This window comes from Podarcis liolepis (genome assembly GCF_965112155.1).
Source record: "Podarcis liolepis genome assembly, chromosome: 14".
Taxonomy (NCBI): Eukaryota; Metazoa; Chordata; class Lepidosauria; order Squamata; family Lacertidae; genus Podarcis; species Podarcis liolepis.
The window spans coordinates 28,850,487-28,868,820 of NC_139569.1; the positions used below are offsets into that span (position 1 = coordinate 28,850,487).

General features: G+C 42.3%; 2 protein-coding genes across 4 annotated transcripts in view; both read right to left on the reverse strand.

Moving 5' to 3' along the window:
* The window catches only part of TIGD1 (tigger transposable element derived 1), a 57,862-nt gene that overhangs the window by 14,334 nt on the left and 25,194 nt on the right, over positions 1–18,334 (reverse strand). The window lies entirely within an intron of this gene.
* Positions 1–18,334, reverse strand: part of DIS3L (DIS3 like exosome 3'-5' exoribonuclease) — a 23,112-nt gene continuing 4,778 nt past the window's right edge. For all 3 annotated transcript variants that reach the window (XM_083475013.1, XM_083475011.1, XM_083475012.1), the window contains exons 3-17: positions 15,185–15,313; positions 14,798–14,933; positions 13,669–13,845; positions 10,713–10,791; positions 9,448–9,627; positions 8,675–8,844; positions 8,421–8,582; positions 6,574–6,821; positions 5,137–5,229; positions 3,734–4,267; positions 2,652–2,806; positions 2,362–2,540; positions 1,470–1,615; positions 663–837; positions 1–576 (exon numbers count right to left, since the gene is read on the reverse strand). In XM_083475013.1, coding sequence (XP_083331139.1) covers positions 268–576; positions 663–837; positions 1,470–1,615; positions 2,362–2,540; positions 2,652–2,806; positions 3,734–4,267; positions 5,137–5,229; positions 6,574–6,821; positions 8,421–8,582; positions 8,675–8,844; positions 9,448–9,627; positions 10,713–10,791; positions 13,669–13,845; positions 14,798–14,933; positions 15,185–15,313 — 2,872 coding nt within the window. In that variant the 3' untranslated portion in view covers positions 1–267. The remainder of the gene's footprint in view (positions 577–662; positions 838–1,469; positions 1,616–2,361; positions 2,541–2,651; positions 2,807–3,733; positions 4,268–5,136; positions 5,230–6,573; positions 6,822–8,420; positions 8,583–8,674; positions 8,845–9,447; positions 9,628–10,712; positions 10,792–13,668; positions 13,846–14,797; positions 14,934–15,184; positions 15,314–18,334) is intronic.

Here is an 18,334-nt window from a genome sequence, read left to right on the forward strand (position 1 = left end):
TTGTCATATCAAATTATTATTTATTCCCTGAGGTGCTTTGAAACATTTGCCATTTTATGTACTCAATTCACAGAAGGCAAAGTGCTATTTCATTACCATCCATGGCTACAAGTGTGTTTTAATGTATAGCTGCCTGTTTTCATAGAGATATTGTATTATACCATGTTTTACCAAAAGCCGAGCCAACTGAAATAACGTAATACATTTAGAAATATTAGAATTTTTTTTTTAGGACAGGCCAAAGGAACAGCACTTGCATAAGAGCTTTCATGCTCCACTATCTGCAGATACATCCAATAAGGCCAATTCCTTGATTTCCTCCAACAAGTGATACAGGCTCACACCCTGAGTCTGGCGATACTCCTCATATTCTTCCTCTATCATCTTTGTTTTGGCCTTGTCATGAGCAAGCTGGGCCTCCTCCACAGTCTTCGTTACTTCCCGTACCAAATCTGTTCTAGATATGTGGGGGCTTTGAGACAGTTCCAACTCTGGTGTCTTGTAAGGTTTGCAGCTTGTTATATGCAACTGAATGCGATCGGTATGGCAACGAGAACTCTGTACGGAAATTTTTACCTATGGGTGGAAAAAGCACACAGTAAGATTCTATTTTGCCTCCTTGTGTTACAGGAGAGTAATTTCAATGCAGATACGTTACATACCGCCACATGGTCAAACAGGTTCAGAGTAACAGGATCCTCAGCTGTGGGAGCAGAGATAATTTTGCTAGGAAAGCGCTGGAGACAACCAGGTTTCCATTTGCAGCTCCCATCGGCTTGACAAGAGAGGACCAACCCTTCCTTATTTTTCAGATAGGCTGCCCCTTTAATTCCATACCTGTGACAGAAAGAGATTAGGTTCCCAAAAAAGTATCCAATTGCCAGTGAACTTTATCGTTAAAAAGCCTGAGGCAATTAATTGATTAAAGTAAGTACCTCTTTTTAGAAAATTCAATAAAACTATTAGTAAAAAACAAAAATAAATGTAAAATAAGTATCAATTAGTATTACAAAACATGCTTTTTTAACAAACAGAAAGACTAGGCAGTCTCTGTTGCAGGAGAACTTATTCAGTGGAGCTCTGTCCCACCCTATGCCAGAGGCTCAAAGCATTGTCACATGGGGGCCGTATCTAAGTAGTGAACAGGCTCTGAACAGAGAAGGTCCCAGGTTCAATCCAGCATCTCCAATTGGATTTGGGGAAAACTCCTGTCTGAAACGTTGGGAGAGCTGCTACCAGCATTTGGTTAGAAAGACAAGTGGTTTAACTGAATAGGGCAGCTTCCTAGATTCCTGAATTCAACTTCCCCTCCTCCCAACGTCATTTGAGAAAAATGTCCCCACCAAATCCCACAGGATTAAATTAAAAGCTGCTATGCTGTAATCCTTTCCGTGTGTTCCAGATTGCCCAGAAATAGGCAACTTGCCATGTGGACTTGCTTGTCTGGCCTCAAGCTACAGTTGCCTTACCTTGGCACAAAGACAAGCACGCCATTCGTTCGGATTGAATAGATAATCCCGTCTGCTGTGCGCTGCTCATCTCCATCAAGACTCTTATCTCTGAAGTACATACACTGGAAAAGTTCAGTGGACTGCTTCTGGGCATGCTGGGCGGCCTATCCAAAGAAAGCCATTTAGATTAGAAATGAGGGTTTCCACTATGTTGGTGCCACTACCAAAAAGGCCCTGCCCATGATGTTTTGATATCTGGTCAACCAGACAGCATAGCTCAAGACAATGACCTTAAAACCTATGTAGGTTCATATGGATGGAGGCAGTTCTTTAGGCAGCGGGGTCCCAGAACATTTAAGGTTGGGAATGACTTCCTGTCTTGTCCATTCTCTTCCTTTTCTTTATGTTCTTTAGGTTAATGTAATTAAATATTTGCATAAATCATTGTGATTTATTTGCACTGGCCTGCTTCCAAAGCAAGTGGGATGACAAACCTCCCTCAAAATAACTTCCCATCTTCACTGCAGTGAATCAACCTTCACAGTAAATCCACATTCATACTACACATTTAAAGCCCTCATCATGATTTCCCCAAAGGAGTCTAGGAGCTGTATTTTGTGATGGGTGTTGAGAATTGTTCACAAACCCCTAGTCCCCTCCCACTGCTACAATTCCCAGAGTCCCCTGTGAAGAGGGATAGTTTTTAAACTACTCTAAGAGGGGAATAGGGATCTCTGAACAACTCTCTGCACCCTTAACAAACCACAGCTCCCATAATTCTTACGGGGAAAACCATGATTTTTAAAACTGCATCATAGTGCTTTAAATGTATGGTGGCCTAAGTCAAATGTGCCTCTCTGAGAATCTATTGCATAAACATACCCAAATGCATGCTCACGAATCGTCTTACCCTGTTTCTGTTGTTGATGTGTCTACATAGCTCTTCAAGTTCTTTGTTGCTAAGCAAGTTCTCCTTGGTGCCTGATTTATCTCCTTTCGAAGTGGCCACCAACAGCAGCCGGTGGACTATTATATCAGCATATCTTCTAATTGGTGAAGTGAAGTGGGTGTATTTATCAAGAGCAAGACCTGCCGCAAAATAGGATGCAATAATGGACACAAAGGCCATGAAGACAATAGTGGAGGAGTTGGAGCTGGGATTTTAAAAGCACACAGAAAGAAACAAACGACAGCAGTTACCATAGTGAAAGAACTCTTCTTTGGGGCAAGAGCCAGTTGAAAAATACAAGGCGTTAGACATTGCCTGTGTGGCCATAGATCTCAGCAGCCTATTCACCAGAGGATCGGATGGGTCAACTGCCTTATCCAGGGAGTCAGCTAATGCTTTGTTCGACCTATCGAAATGAATGGATTAATGATAACAGAAAACCAATTTATTTGAACTTTTCAGTAATGTATATGCTTCTTGCTACAACTTTCACAAATGAACCTACGCCACCCACCTGTCCTAAAACTAGTCTTGGACTTACCTGCACAATCTCAGAGCAATTCCAGTTCTACACCAGTTGCTAAGGGGTCTAGCTCTAAGTTTTTAAAGATGCAGATGGAGAAAAGTTTCCAAGCCACTCTCCTCCCCTGCCTTTGAAACTGTACTTTAGTCCAAAACTCAAGTTGCTGCAACCGAGCTCTTCTATGGCAAGCTCCAGCTGGCTGCCTTCTAACCCTGCAACCAGACTACTCTGAATACAGAAGGGTAGAGCAGCTGGAAAGATTGTAATAGCCTTTTTCCTAGCCCAAAGTGCCTTATCTGTACATATTCAATAATGAAAATGCTGCCAGAAGATAACTCAGGTTCTGGAGTGGCATATCAATGTCATAATTGTAAAATACGTTCTTAATGTTCTATACAGTGGTACCTCGGGTTAAGTACTTAATTCGTTCTGGGGGTCCGTTCTTAACCTGAAACTGTTCTTAACCTTTTGCTAATGGGGCCTCCTGCTGCTGCCGTGCCACCGGAGCACGATTTCTGTTCTCATCCTGAAGCAAAGTTCTTAACCTGAGGTACTATTTCTGGGTTAGCGGAGTCTGCAACCTGCAGCGTATGTAACCTGAGGTACCACTGTACCACCCTGGAATCTTTTGATAAACGGTGGTATATAAATATATAAATTAATTAAATAAACAACGCATAAGCCCAGCCTGTTTCTGAAAATGCAGATGATTTGGGCACCCAGAGCCGCATTGTACTTGGAGATATTTTTGAAAACAACTACTCTGCAGCTTAAGGAAGGCCTGGACTAGTAAGCCCTGATTCAACTTGCCGTGTATCTATGAAGAAGCCTTTTGTTCCAGCACATTCTCGGAGCTCTGAAAAAAACTCCTGCCGTGGGGGTGGGTGTTGGCGCAGGAGGGCTTGGTGAGGGAAAGTCTCCCATATCTTCTTGGCCACCCAATGGTTTGCGAGAATCATACATTCGGCAATCGTTTCGTGGACTTCCAGCGGCTGCCGAGGGATGAGGTCGTCAATGTTCTTTTTGTCATCCAGTAGCACTCTGACCTCGACCCCTTCCAATTCCAGCGCTCCGCAGCTGTCCCTCTTAGCTCGAATATGCCGGGCTACATCAGTCAGCTTCCCTATGGCCCAGGTCAGCTCATCTAACTTCTGTTTCCTCGTATCTTCGCCCATATCTTTGAGCTCCAGAATTTCATCGGCCACTGTCAAGTCTCCATCCAGCAATGCCTGGGCCGCCTCATAAAACAGTTTGTAGGAAGAGCGAATGATGGTTCTGTGGTACCAAACCTCCTTTATTTCATAGGAAGTTTTTTCAAGTTCCCAAATGACACTTACAGCATACCTTGAAAATAAAACAACATTGCTGATTTATAAATGACAATTCTGACCATCATGTAGCCTCTTTCCATATGAACATACCCAGACCTTGAGATCATCTTCTGAGGCCCTTCTTCGTATGCCTCCTCCTCAAGAGGTTCGGAGGGTGGCAACACAAGAGCAGGGCCTTCTCTGCAGTGGCTCCCTGTCTGTGGAATGCTCTCCCCAGGGAAGTTCACCTGGCACCTTCATTATATACCTTTAGGCGCCAGGCAAAAACATTTTTAACCAGGCCTTTGGTTGATCTGATTTATATCCTATGCCCTTTCGATTTTTTTTTTTGGGGGGGGGGGGTTATTATGTATTTTGTGGTTTTATATCTTGATTTTATTCTGTGAACCGCCCTGAGACCCCCAGGTATAGGGAGATATATAACTTCAATAAATAATAATAATAGTTTCAAGCAAGAGAGAAACAGAGTTCAGTTGGTTTGACATTCATAACATGGGTTGCTTTTATGAATCATAAACAGCTGTGTTAGCAAAATCCACTTGTTAGTCATTGGAAAAAACATGAAGTTCACCCCTAGTTTCCACCCTTTCAATTTTCAGTACAGGGGAGAAAAGACAATGGCCAGTGACGGAGAAATTGATTTAATCGTTATATTTTAAGTATGTGCAGATTCTAATAATGGCCAGACTTCTGTGCTTGCAAAACACGCTAGAATGTTTTGTGTATGAAACGTTTCTCATAAACTGAGAAAAGTTGCAGAATATTAGAATGCTACAAGGGGTTATTTTGGTCCCCCAAAGAGTCGGGGCTAGGAAGAAGCAAAACACCAAGAACTTGTCCTAATACCCGAGATGCTAGGGCAAGTCAGTGCTAAGAGCTCACCTGTCAACATTCCCAAGAAGAGAACATAAGTTGGCACTCAAGACGGCAGGCAGCATGTCGTAACGGCGATCTGCTAAGTAGTAAGTAGTAGCCCTGAAAAATTGGAGAAATAATTATTACAATGCTCGTACTGCACATCTTTAAAGTTTCAGAACATTTGGACGCATATTGCAACACGGTTGGCTTATCTAATGCGAGTGCTAAACAATTTAGGACGGGCCATTTATAATGTAGACAAGAGACATTTGTTTCAGTGACACTAGTATATGCGTAAAATAACCATGCTTTAATCCCTTTTGCTGTGGGGTGACTTATATTGATATCTACTGCTAATTCAGAATAAGAGCAGTTGGCAGCTGTAAGAAACAAACACCCCAAGCATACATGTTAAGATTAGTTTCAGCCTAAAACAGCAGCAAAAATATTAAAATCAATTTTGGGCAATTGTACATCTAAACAGAGCTTTCACAGTTACAAGAAAAGATTTCCCTCTGATGACACGAGTGACTGATTCTGCCATCTCCTATGCTGCAGTATTTAGTCACTACTGTTCATTTCAGAAGTATATTACATTCTTGGTATTGGCTATTGAAATCACTATCAAAAGAACAATCATTCAATTTCTCCCCCTGCCAGTTAATACAATATACAGGTCCATACCATACATTTATAGCACTTTAACAGTCATGACTTCCCCTTCCTGGAAAGTAGTTTGTTAAGTCTGCTGGGAACTGCAGCTCAGCAAGGGGTAAACTATAATTCCCAGGACTCTTTGGGGGAAGCTATGACTGTCAAAGTGCTTTAATTCTATGTTGTGGATGTGCACAATGAAGTACAGTGGTACCTCGGGTTACATACGCTTCAGGTTACAGACTCCGCTAACCCAGAAATAGTGCTTCAGGTTAAGAACTTTGCTTCAGGATGAGAACAGAAATTGTACTCTGGCGGCATGGCAGCAGCAGGAGGTCCCATTAGCTAAAGTGGTGCTTCAGGTTAAGAACAGTTTCAGGTTAAGAACGGACCTCCGGAACGAATTAAGCACTAAACCCGAGGTACCACTGTACTATTATTATGCTTCGCAATCTTGTTTTCAAATTGATTTTCCTATGTTATTTTATATAACCTTGTTCACTTAGGTACTTTGTTTTAACTGGTTTATATATACAGTGGTACCTCTACTTACATGCCCCTCTTGTTATGTATCCTTCAGGATACGCATGCGGCAAACCCGGAAGTATATTTCCGGGTTTTGCTGCGCGTGCATGCACAGAAGTGCTCTATTGCGCTGTATGCATGCGCAGAACAGGCACCTCTGGTTGCGGAAACCTCGGGATCTGACCGGAGCTCCGGAACGGATCCCATCCGCAACCGGAGGTACCACTGTATTGCGACAATAAATATTAAAGCTTTCAGCTTCTACCCCAGAATCCAACCCACCTTGCTCTTGCCTCAATATCTGTGTAAGAATTTGCAGCCACGAAGTGAGTCACGTCTGCAATGTGAACCCCTAGCTCCAGGTTTCCATTAGGCAGGGTTCTAATGGACAGGGCGTCATCCACATCTTCACAGCCTTTTGGATCAATGCTGAAGACTAAGTGGGTCTCCCTCAGATCCACACGCTTGAGCTCTTCTTCTGGAGCCACTTTCCATGGCTTCTCTGGGATAACAACTGGCATCTCACACATCTGCAGGAGGAAAGTCCTGCCCGTCAGAGATTTTAGATTGAAAAAATAACACTTCATTTGTATCCTCTCTAAGAGTCAGCGAGTAAAACCTGCTGGAGGCAGCTTTGCCCCCTGTTTATACTGAAATCACAGTACATCAGACCCCTTCAGTGCAAGGGGCAGAGTTTGCTTTTCTAAAATGACACCTTAAATTCAGCACTGCTCTAACACAACTCTGCAGTGCTTAGTACAGTCGTACCTCAGGCTTCCGATTGGCTGTAGGAAGCTCCTGCAGTCAATTGGAAGTTGCAGCGGATGTTCGGGTTCCAAAAAACACTCACAAACTGGAACACTCACTTCTGGGTTTGCGGCATTCGGGAGCCAAAAGGTACGAGTGCCAAGGCGTACATCAACCAAGGTATGACTGTACTGTATAATAATATTGTATTATTTGTACCCCACCCATTTTGACTGGGTTGCCCCAGTCCCTCTGGGCAGCTATAGCTGTTATAGTGTCTGACTAGGACCCTGGAGTCCAGGGTTCAAATCCCCACTCAGCCAGGAAGGTCATTGGGTGACCTTGAGCCAGTCATCATCTCTCAGCCTACCCTACCCTGTGAGGATAAAATGGAGAGGAGGAGAACCACATATGTCACCTTTCCAAGAGGAAAGCCGGGATATATGTATAATAAACAAATAAATAAAAACTGCTTTTATCTCAAACCGCTAACAGCAAGAGAGCCATAAACAGGCCTGCTGCATCAAGCAAATGTGGAACTTGATATTGGGTGCAGAATTCAGCACCCTGAGAGCATAGAGTTTTATTTATTGATTTTAAAAGCAGGTTTCTAGCCCTCAGCTGTAGCGATAGTTTTGAAAGGGAGCAGGTGAAACCTGTTGAATGCCAGCTGGTAGTGGTTAGGTAGCACTGGCAAAGGTCTTGCAGACCTTTTTGAGCCTCTCCATGCCAGGTTCGGTTATAGTTTACTTCTATGACACTTTTCATCCCAGGTCAGCTCCCAAAGGTTAAAACACAAAGACATCATTCAAACAAGACAATGAAATGTAATTTACAGCAAATTAATTCAAAACAGACATACATCAATCACATCTATTTAATGGTGTGTGAATTCTTGGGAAGAGGTCTGTGTTTGGTGGGCAATCCTTAAGTTGCAAAGCCTCTGTCAAGAATCTCCACTTTCACTACAAAATACATTTCACTGCAGAGCTCTTGCAAATTCCATGACTAACAGAAGCAGAACAGTTTCCCCCTCCCAAAAAATAAGCAAATTTGCACTATTTACAAAGGCTGCAGAATTCAATTGCTGCTTTTGTCTGAGGTTACCTTTGTATGGAAGGTTTGGGCCAGCCTTGACAATAAATAATAATAATAATAATAATAATAATAATAATAATAATAATAATAATGACATTTGCATAGACCATCACCCACAGTATCTATTACCTGAAATAGTATGGCATTTCTCCAGTACACCTAGTATGTGTTTCATGCAATTGAACAGACTGCACTGTACCAATTGCTGTTATTACCAAACCATTGGGAACAAATATACAATTACCATTTACCAGCTGAAGTATTAAAAGCAAATGCAGACCAACCTGCGCTTCGGAGAAAGGGCTCACAGAGATGCTGTTTTCCACCAGGATAGTCTGAATTTCTCCCTCAAGATCTCCTATCCGCCCTAAAACACGCACAAAATGCCCATTTGGATACACCGATGTCGACTCCCAAGAATCGATACGCACGATAACCCGGAAGTCCTGTTGTGAAACACCAAGTCAACAGAAAACCCATGATTAGCAAATGCAGATTGGAACTTGGTTGACATTTATGCACCAAGGAACTGTTTTACCTGTAGAGCCTCAGCTTGCTGCGTGCTAATTCTGATCTTGGGGATTCTGTAATCCCACGGTGTCACAAGGACTTTCTGTGCATTTTTGCCGTGCGACTGGCTCTCTTCTTTGGATGGAAAAGTGACCACATAATCACGCCAGTTCTTCTGTATGATGCCAACGACTTTACCTTTGAAAGTGGAATAATGCTGTGATTATACATCAATCCCTTGGAAGCAGAAGCAAAACGCATGATAAGGAAGATATTATAGATAAATCCATTTACAGGAAGATCTATCGTGCCCAAGAGGCAATAAGGCAATTGATAAAATGATACAGTAGGTCTGCGAAGTGTTCTTACAGGACTAGCTTGCCACTTTACAATGCTACAGTGCATTTCAGACAAGATCAATAATTTCTTCTTCTAAAATATGAGCTTGTTTTTACAATGGCCCTTCCTAGCAAGGCCCAAGGGACACCACTACAATTTACAAACTTCAACACACCCCAAGTAAACCAAATACAACTAAAAAGTTGTCAGCTGAGCGGCTGCTAAAGCTTGAACAGGGTAGCAATGCGTATTAACATGATGTCAGTGACAACTTGCTCAGAATTTGTTCTGCAAAGCACAAACCATGGAAATGTAGGGGAAAATGTCTATTTCCAGCTCACAGCCCTATGATGTTCTGTAGCGTGCAATGCCAAAGGTAGAATTTCCCCAGGTGACTGAAGTGCTTTTACACGTCTTTACAGAGGCAAACAGCCTTTCAGGTAGCTTGCTCTCTACACTTACCTGTGGGCATAGGTTCACTGTAAACCTCCCCAGAAGTCTTCTCTTCGGTCTCGTTCTCACAAAGGGCAGCAGTCCGTCCCTTCCACTCGCTCTTGGGGAGTAATTCAACCGCTACCACATCACCATGAATTGCTCTGTTCCGAGCTTTGGTGCCGTAAATGAGGACATCATTTTTGAGATCTGGGTGCAAAGAAAGGAGGAATGACTCAGTGGAAACTAGAGCAGACAGCAGATTCCTATTTCTCGAAGTCTGATTCTTTTTTGGCATTTTCTTATATAAAAAAAGGGGGGTGGGACTTAGCCGGCCTCACAGATAAATAAATAAATTTTAAGAATGCACACAGCTTCCAAGCCACACTGCCTGTTTCCTAATCACTGGTGTTCATCTATATACAAGATGAACTTCTGAAACTCATAAAGCCACTCTCATAACTAAATGTGAAAAACCACATATAGAGATTTATAGGGCCAAACTCCAGCATATACCGGTACATAAATTCTATGTCAAGAGAATAACTGGATTACTATACATAATATTATGGTTGCCAAGTGTCCTTTACTTTCAAAGAACTGTCCCATATTACAGGACATCCCCTTATTCATTTTGAGCACAATCCAATCCCTTCCTGTTGAAATACTGATCTGATCATTTAAGGGGGAATCATTTGGAGGGGGCTTTCCTGGCAAAGGGAGAACCCTAGGAAATAAATCACATTATTTATTTCCTCTCCCCACTGTTCTGTGGAAAGCGGCAAAAAGATCTACCCCTGAGAATCTGTAAAACCTGATTGCAGAGGACAGCTGAAACCCAAGAGAATACCTGCTCTAAAGCAGAATTGCAGCAGCAGGAATGAAGAAACTATTCAGTATGAGGCAGCTACCACCCTTTAATCAGCTCTCACTATGAGGCAACCTGTTCAGTCTAGACCAGACAAAGGCAAACTCGGCCCTCCAGAAGTTTTGGGACTACAACTCCCATCATCCCTGACCACTGGTCCTGTTAGCTAGGGGTGATGGGAGTTGTAGTTCCAAAACATCTGGAGGGCCGAGTTTGCCTATGCTGGTCTAGACCACTAGGAACCTCAGAGAGAGAGAGAGAGAGAGAGAGAGAGAGAGAGAGAGGGAGGATTCCAGAAAAGTAAGTGCTGCATGGCAAAGTAGACCCAGATGACCCAGCAAAGTAAGCCAAGCTGTACTTTGCAGAAGGAAAAACCTAGCAAAACCCAGTTCACTAGTCAAACTGAAAGCATGGAATCTGTTCTCACCTTTTTCTTTGTTGCTGGCTCCTTGAAGTCGCACAAATGCTTCAACCTGCGCTCTGTGCTTATTCACATTCAGGACCCCCTAGAATAAATTAAAATTCAGAACCAGGCACAGCCAATACAAATATACAAGGCTATGTTAAATTCGGCTCTGTAGTACTGTAACTTGCTAATGACACCCAGCTCTTTCTCTCACTGTTCCCTGCCTACACTTTCTATAAGTTCCAGGGAGACAGGAGAAAGTTTGAACCGTTGTCTAGAATCAGTGAGCCCAGCATTTTGGCCAATAAACTGAAACAACCTGGACAAGACAGAGGTGTTCCTGCCCAGAAAGAATGCCAATCATGAGAATTGCTGCTGCCTGTTTTGGATGGAGTTGCACTCCATCAAAAAAATCCTTGGGTTTAGTGCTTAATTAGTTCCGGAGGCCCGTTCTTAACCTGAAACTGTTCTTAACCTGAAGCACCACTTTAGCTAATGGGGCCTCCTGCTGCCGCCGGAGAACGATATCTGTTCTCATCCTGAAGCAAAGTTCTTAACCCGAGGTAATATTTCTGGGTTAGTGGAGTCTGTAACCTGAAGCGTATGTAACCCGAGGTACCACTGTACCTGGGTTACAGAACTCACCTACCCCAGGAGATCCATTTGGATCCTTGTTAGCAACTTTTTGTCACTTCCTGGACTTCTTTGCTCTAGCAAATATTTGCACAGCCATCTGGCTGGGTTATTACTATTTTCTTCTTCTTTAAAATTTGCAACATTCTGTCCACTGTGCTCATTTTATTAACGATGTGATTCTGAGTGTTTTTATATTTTGTCTTGTTAGCTGCTCTGGCATCTTTGATGGGGAGAGCAGGATTCAAATTAACTGAAATAAATACTTTCTGTACACAATGCCAGATCTTGCAACTGATCTTGCTTCTTTCCCTATCAACACTGTAATGAGCTATAAAGGCCACTGCCGACATTTCAGCAAAAGACTCCAGTCTATCTTTTCCCACAGAGACACTGTCCATTACGGGGCAAAAGGGCAAGGGGGAAACCAAGCCAACTGATATCGAAGGGAGCTTATTTGCAGGAAGAAAGTTTCCCAGTGTTGTCTGTTTTATATCCCTACTCTAATCATTATCCTCTGAGCATTTTACAGAAATGTTATGAAAACTGACCTCCTTGCTTGCTGTTTCACTGTTCCAGCGTCAATTTTGGATTTAGTACCTTTTTGTGGCAGAAAGAGCCCATAAAACTTTTCATTTCAAAGTCCAGCCTCCAAACTTTTAAAAACGTTGTGTTAGAACTCTTGCAAAATTGCTTATTATTCTTATTACTATTACTGCAGCGTGTACAATTTGCTTCACCTATTTTTCTTCTCGTATCACTGGGTGCTTTCACCCTGCCAAGATCACACGGGGTAACTTCAAAAAGATGGAAAGTTCTGACTGTTTGAGCTCACACTATTGGAGGCAATGTTCTGCCTCCATACTGGTAAGCAGTACGCTATGATTACCAGTTGCCGGGAAAGCACAGGAGGGGAGATAGCTCTTGTGCCCAAGTTCTGCTTGTGGACTTCCCAGAGGCATCTGGTTGGTGTGATAGGAATTTTGAGGTCTTAGATATATGGTAATGTTCATAAGTGTACCAACCAAGCACGTACATAGATCAGCAGAGGAAGACCGACCTGGAACCATTTTGATTCCTAAACTCAGCAAATGTTTTCTCTGCAAGGTCAAAATGGGAAACCTCCCATTGTCTCTTTCCTCACAAATCCTGTCTTAAGGGCACATTTAAGATATGAAAAGGGTGTGAGCCAGGAACTAAGTATTTATCATTGCAAAAAACTGGCCAGGCTCCCCAGGAAATCCAATCAAGTAACCTGCCAGACAGGAGATAAACAACGACAGGAGAAAAACAACATTCAAATTCCTGTTTTAGATCGGCTTTTTTGTGATGTAGGTGTGATGTATCTGAGGGGTGGTCTTAGATTACACCCCTTCTATGATGTATGTATGATGTTTCTGGGGGTGGTCTTGATCTACAGGGTGGCAATTTCAAAAGTCTTTATAAGGCCTTGCACGCCATTTTTCTGGGTTCCTCCTCCTCCCTGCGGGTGAGGGGAGGACCCTGTTGCAACAGATCAATAAAGATCAAGCTTACTAGCTGCTTTGCTTCTCAATATTCTCTGGTTGGCCTCTGTTATCTTCTCCTACCAATAGGGAACCTACGTAAGGACTCTACATGGGCTCTTGAATACCCTATAAGGGAAAAGGACAATTTTTGTTTACAACATTGCTCATTGTGAAAATAGGATGCTGGACTAGATGAGTCACTGGCCTGATCCAGTAGGCTCTTCTTATGTTCACTACATGTTGTATTGGTGGAGTTAACAGCCATGAAACCAACTGTCCATTAGACTGATCTGGAAAGGTTTTGGCTCTGTGAAAAAATACTCAGTTATTTAATGGCAGGCTTTCATTTCCCTATGCACATCTGAGAAACTGCCTCTCCCTAGCCTGCTCACTTAGATCTATGGATGAAGATCTCTTGCTGGTGCCTCTGCAGTAAAGCATAGTGGGACTCAGGCATGTGCTTTGAGCAATCAGGCACCAGTTCTCTTAAATTCTCTTCTGTTAGAAGTGAAACAAGCCCCAACATTGCTCCATTTTCTATAACTGCTGAGAACTTTTCTTCTCAAATCAGCCTATTTCAAATCTGCAGATTTTAACTCTTGTTGGCTTTTATGCCTTAAAACTATTTTTTTATGATCTGCATTATGTTTGATATTTATACTCTCTTTCTTTTCATACTGGTTTACTGTTTAGCTGTACCATATTCTGTATTTTCATGTTTTATTGTCATGCAAACTTGTTTTTTTTTAATTGGAGATTGTATGCTGCTTTGTGAAGGAAGTTCCTCAAAAAGCAGGGAATGCTTTAAAAAATGAAATAAAGAAATAAAACAGAACCTGTATGTATCTCCCCGATTTGATCCCTGCTTCCAGCATTTCCACAGGGACATGTTCAGGGTACTCCCTTCCGTGATTCTCTTGACTTTCATTCTCCCGTTCGCGCCGTGAGTGGACTATAGACTCAAAAAGCTCGTGAGCAGCTTTTAAGTCAGGCCAAAAGTTGTCCAGATAATTCTGTGCACGGACAGAAAAAGAGGAAGGAGATTATCCCTGTAATTCGTAAACGGGCAATTCATAACAGGACCAGTCCATGTTGGAAGCCCTAATAAATAAGGCAGAAATAGTAATCCTAAAGTGAAATTAGTGAAATTACTGGGTCATCCTGCTGCTCCATGTTCAACCTTAACCATGTACCACAATGGATCTCTCAATAAAGACGGCAACTGTATCTGCTAAAATACAGGGATGCAAAGAGCTAAGTCATCCCTCTGAAGAGCCACATACAGTGGTGCCTCGCAAGACGAAATTAATTCGTTCCACGAGTTTTGTCGTCTTGTGATTCTTTTCGTCTTGCGAAGCACGGTGTCGGGGAAGTTTTGGAAAAGCTTCAAAAATCACCAAAGTCTTTAAAAACCTCAAAAAAGGCTACCACACCGCGTTCTATGAGTTGCTCCTCGAAGTCAAGTCGCAACTGTATTAACGGTGTTAAGAAAAAGGAAACAAACTTGCAAGACGTTTCCGTCTTGCGAAGCAAGCTCATAGGGAAAATCGTCTTGCGAAGCAACTCAAAAAACCAAAAACCCTTTCATCTAGCGGGTTTTTTGTCTTGCGAGGCATTCGTCTTGCAAGGTACCACTGTACATAGTATTTGCCAATCCCAAGATATAGAGCAGAGGCAAGATGAAATAATTTGGTCCCGTAAAGGTATGTGACTATATAAGGCTTTAGGAAGAACTAAGCTGTGTTAAGAGAACATTTACGTCATCTCCTTTCTCTCTAGAAGGAACATTTACTTTTCCATGCCCTTGTGTGTTACCGAACAGTTCTGATGTTTTACTACAAAACGGGTCCATTCTATCCATGTTGCTTTAATGCAAAAGAGCGAATAAAAGGCACAGAGGCATTTCTGCAGGCAAACATCAAGTACTGAACTGTTTCATTTGCCATTACAGTACAGAAAGATTACCTTGAATGAAATCACAAAAACACCTTCTGTTTCACTTCCAAGTTGCTGGATGGAATCTTCATCATCTGTTACCATGACGATGGGCATCTGACCCGCAAAGTGATTATAGTACCAAACGGATGCATTGTAAATACTCCTAGGAGAGCAAACCTTCACAATTACCACTCCATGTCCTGTTACATTTTTGCCTTCATTTTGACATCATAAATGTGTAAGACTGAGTCATTATAAAGGCTTTCTATTTTAGTATAATTAACAAGCTTCTTATGGGTCAGTCACCCACTGACCAGGGCTGAACCTCAAGGGTGGAGAGTTGCTGGACACAGTTTTCTAATAATTTTACTGATGCTTTTAAACTGGCGACACAACCTCATATTCAGCACATACCTTGTCTGCCACTTCTCCAAAGATTCTCCCCTCTCTCTTGGCAAGTAAGAAAGCAGCTGGAATTCATTAAAAAACATAATGCAATCATGGCGGGCATCCCTCACCAAATTTCGCAGTTTATTGTACTGTCTGTGAAAGAAAGAAGTCAAATGTCACTCTGCCAAAGCATTACAGCTGTATTATTTATAAATGGTAACATTCATTTTAACAAAGGATCATTAATCCACAGACCATCTTGTGCATGTAGTTAGCACCCAAAGGTACTCCTATTGCTGCCAAACAACTCATTGTTAAGTATCTAAATATTCATCCATATTGTATTCAAATTTAGTACTACTGTAACAGTAACATTATAACTTTTATACGATCAGAAATTTTTATATCAATTATAGTATAAATTAAGAAAATAGCTCTATTTTTATTATTGGTACGTTTTATTAAAGGGTGGGTAAGGAATCAAATAAATACAATTTGCTTTCTTTCTTCATTCCTCCCCGTTCCTTTTCTATTGTGCTTTTTACATTCTGATCCTGCGGGGCAGGGAATGTATGATATTTTAATCTGCGCACCGTGTTTAGAAAGTTATAGGTCCTTTAAAAGCAGTAACTCACAATAACATTGACGATGAATCAACTTTTCAATCTGATCTAATCTTTAAATGCATCCCTGTACAATCAATATCCACTAAAATGATTTAAACAAAAGTGCAATTTAAGTTTATTAATTTTAAAATTATGATTAATTACGAATTGTTAAAATTTAAATTATAAAATTTAAATTTAAATTAGACTTATTTCTCTACCAAACAGGGCCAATACAAGGATGTGCACAGAGAGATTTCAGAGTTGCCTCCTTACCCTGCAAATACTAGAAGCTGCTGATGCGGAGAGTACCAGGGGCCAGGAGTCAGATTCCTCTTCACTGGGTGATCAAGGGAGGATTCTGAACCAGAAGGGGAGGTGCAGGCAGGGCCAGCCCTGGAAGTACTGCTAGCTGATGAAAATGCATAATGCTTTTTTTTTGCCGCAGCCTGAGGATGTGGCACTGCTGTCCTCTAACTCAGAGGACTCCATTGCAGAAGACCCAGGAAAGCCTGAGACTCACCTTCCTTAGGTCTCAGTAGGAGACTATTGGAGAAGGCTGGGCCCCTTTTAAGTCAATAATCATCTTGCAGCACAGGGGGTGCTAACCATCAGGCAGCACTACCAGCTATTACAGTTTAAAGACTTAATTTCAGCTCTTCCCTTGCTGGAGGAACTTCAGAGCATTGTGTTCCCAACAGCACTGCCTGAGCTGTACAGCCTGTTTGCTGCTTTCCCTTATTGCAAAACAGAGCAGGATAGAATGGGTTGATGCAGAGACAGAATCACAGAACTGCAGAGCTGGAAGGGACCAGGAAGGTCATTCAGTCCAACCCCCTGCAATGCAGGAATTAATATGATATGTTAAATTTGTATACCACCCTATACCCGCAGTTCACAGGAATCGCAGCTAAAGAATCCCTGACAGGTAGCCATTCAACCTCTGCTTAAAAACCTCTAAGGAAGGAGAGTGCACCACCAAGATTCACATGTAAGGTAAAGGTACAGGTAAAAGGACCCCTGACCATTAGGTCCAGTCGTGGCTGACTCTGGGGCTGCAGCGCTCATGTCGCTTTATTGGCCAAGGGAGCCAGCGTACAGCTTCCAGGTCATGTGGCCAGCATGACTAAGCCGCTTCTGGCGAACCAGAGCAGCGCATGGAAACGCTGTTTACCTTCCCACCGGAGTGGTACCTATTTATCTACTTGCACTTTGACGTGCTTTCGAACTGCTAGGTTAGCAGGAGCAGGGACCGAGCAACGGGAGCTCACCCCGCCGTAGGGATTCAAACCGGCGACCTTCTGATCGGCAAGTCCTAGGCTCTGTGGTTTAACCCACAGCGCCACCCGTGTCCCAGTAGATTCACATGTACAGCTCTGCTTATGCCCCCATGTTCTATACCCCTTTGGGAAAAACTCAAAACAAATGTGTCCCCTTCCTATCCCTACTGATCATTTCAGGAAGAAACTGCACCATTCCTGCTATAGTTCCCGACATCTGAATTGGGCCGTACAACTCTTATCAGTACAAAATATGATGAATATAATCACAGATCCTAGCCACTGTTCTATATATCAAGTCTCACAAAAGTGCAATGCTGAAAACAAAGCCTGCAAAGTTGGGTGGGGGTCGGTGGGGTGAAACCTGAAGCATTAAACATTGAAAAATATGCATAACCGTTGGTATAATAAAGGTGGCAGCTAAGTAATTAATGCACAATGAAGAAATGGCTGGCTGGGGTTTCAAAAATGAATAGCCACTCTGCAGATATGTGAACCTCATCTCGCGGATGCCAAATTAGCTCCATCAAATAAAGTGACTGATGTTGGACCAGCGGCTTGTAGGCTGTAGCTTTCCCCCCCACCTAAGACCCCCGCCCCCTCTCAAATCCCAGAATTTAAAAAAGGCCATGCAGAAAGACAAGGGCCAGACCTTGTGTCACAATCAGAAATATTTTTAAAAGAGACCCACATGAAAACTTTATCTCAACCTGGGGAGTGGTCGAAGGTCAAAAAAATAGAATAAAAAATGCTGGCGGGAAGAAAGCATTATGTATTTTCATTAAATTGCCTTGTTATGACTGAGGATTAGAATACTGCCATTACCTCTGAAATATATTCATAGATAATAATGCTATAATTAATGTCAGTGAGAGAAATCCCTGATTAACCTTTGGGGTCCCAAGGGCATCTGAAATACAGATGTGCTCACAAAATTGCTGTAGCATAATATTAACCTTTGTAAGTCTAAAAAAAGGAAGGGGAGTAAAAGACATTTCACAGTTCGGTTCTATTATTTCTTGGCATTTACAGTGTCATTGTGAAGCTGAAATAAATCTGCCACATGTATTGTTTATAGAGAGGCATCTAAGGATATGGCGCTTTTGACAAAAAAAGAGGCATGGCCAATCTCTACCCAAAGGGCTCGCCATCTAAGAAAGACGGGAGGCTGTATCCAATGTAGCACTAAGTTAAAGTTATTTAGTGGAATGCTTGTTCCACTGGAGAAATGTTTTGTGCCAATGGACCGCTGTTGCACAAGAGAATGCATAAGCAGTTCAGCTTTGTTG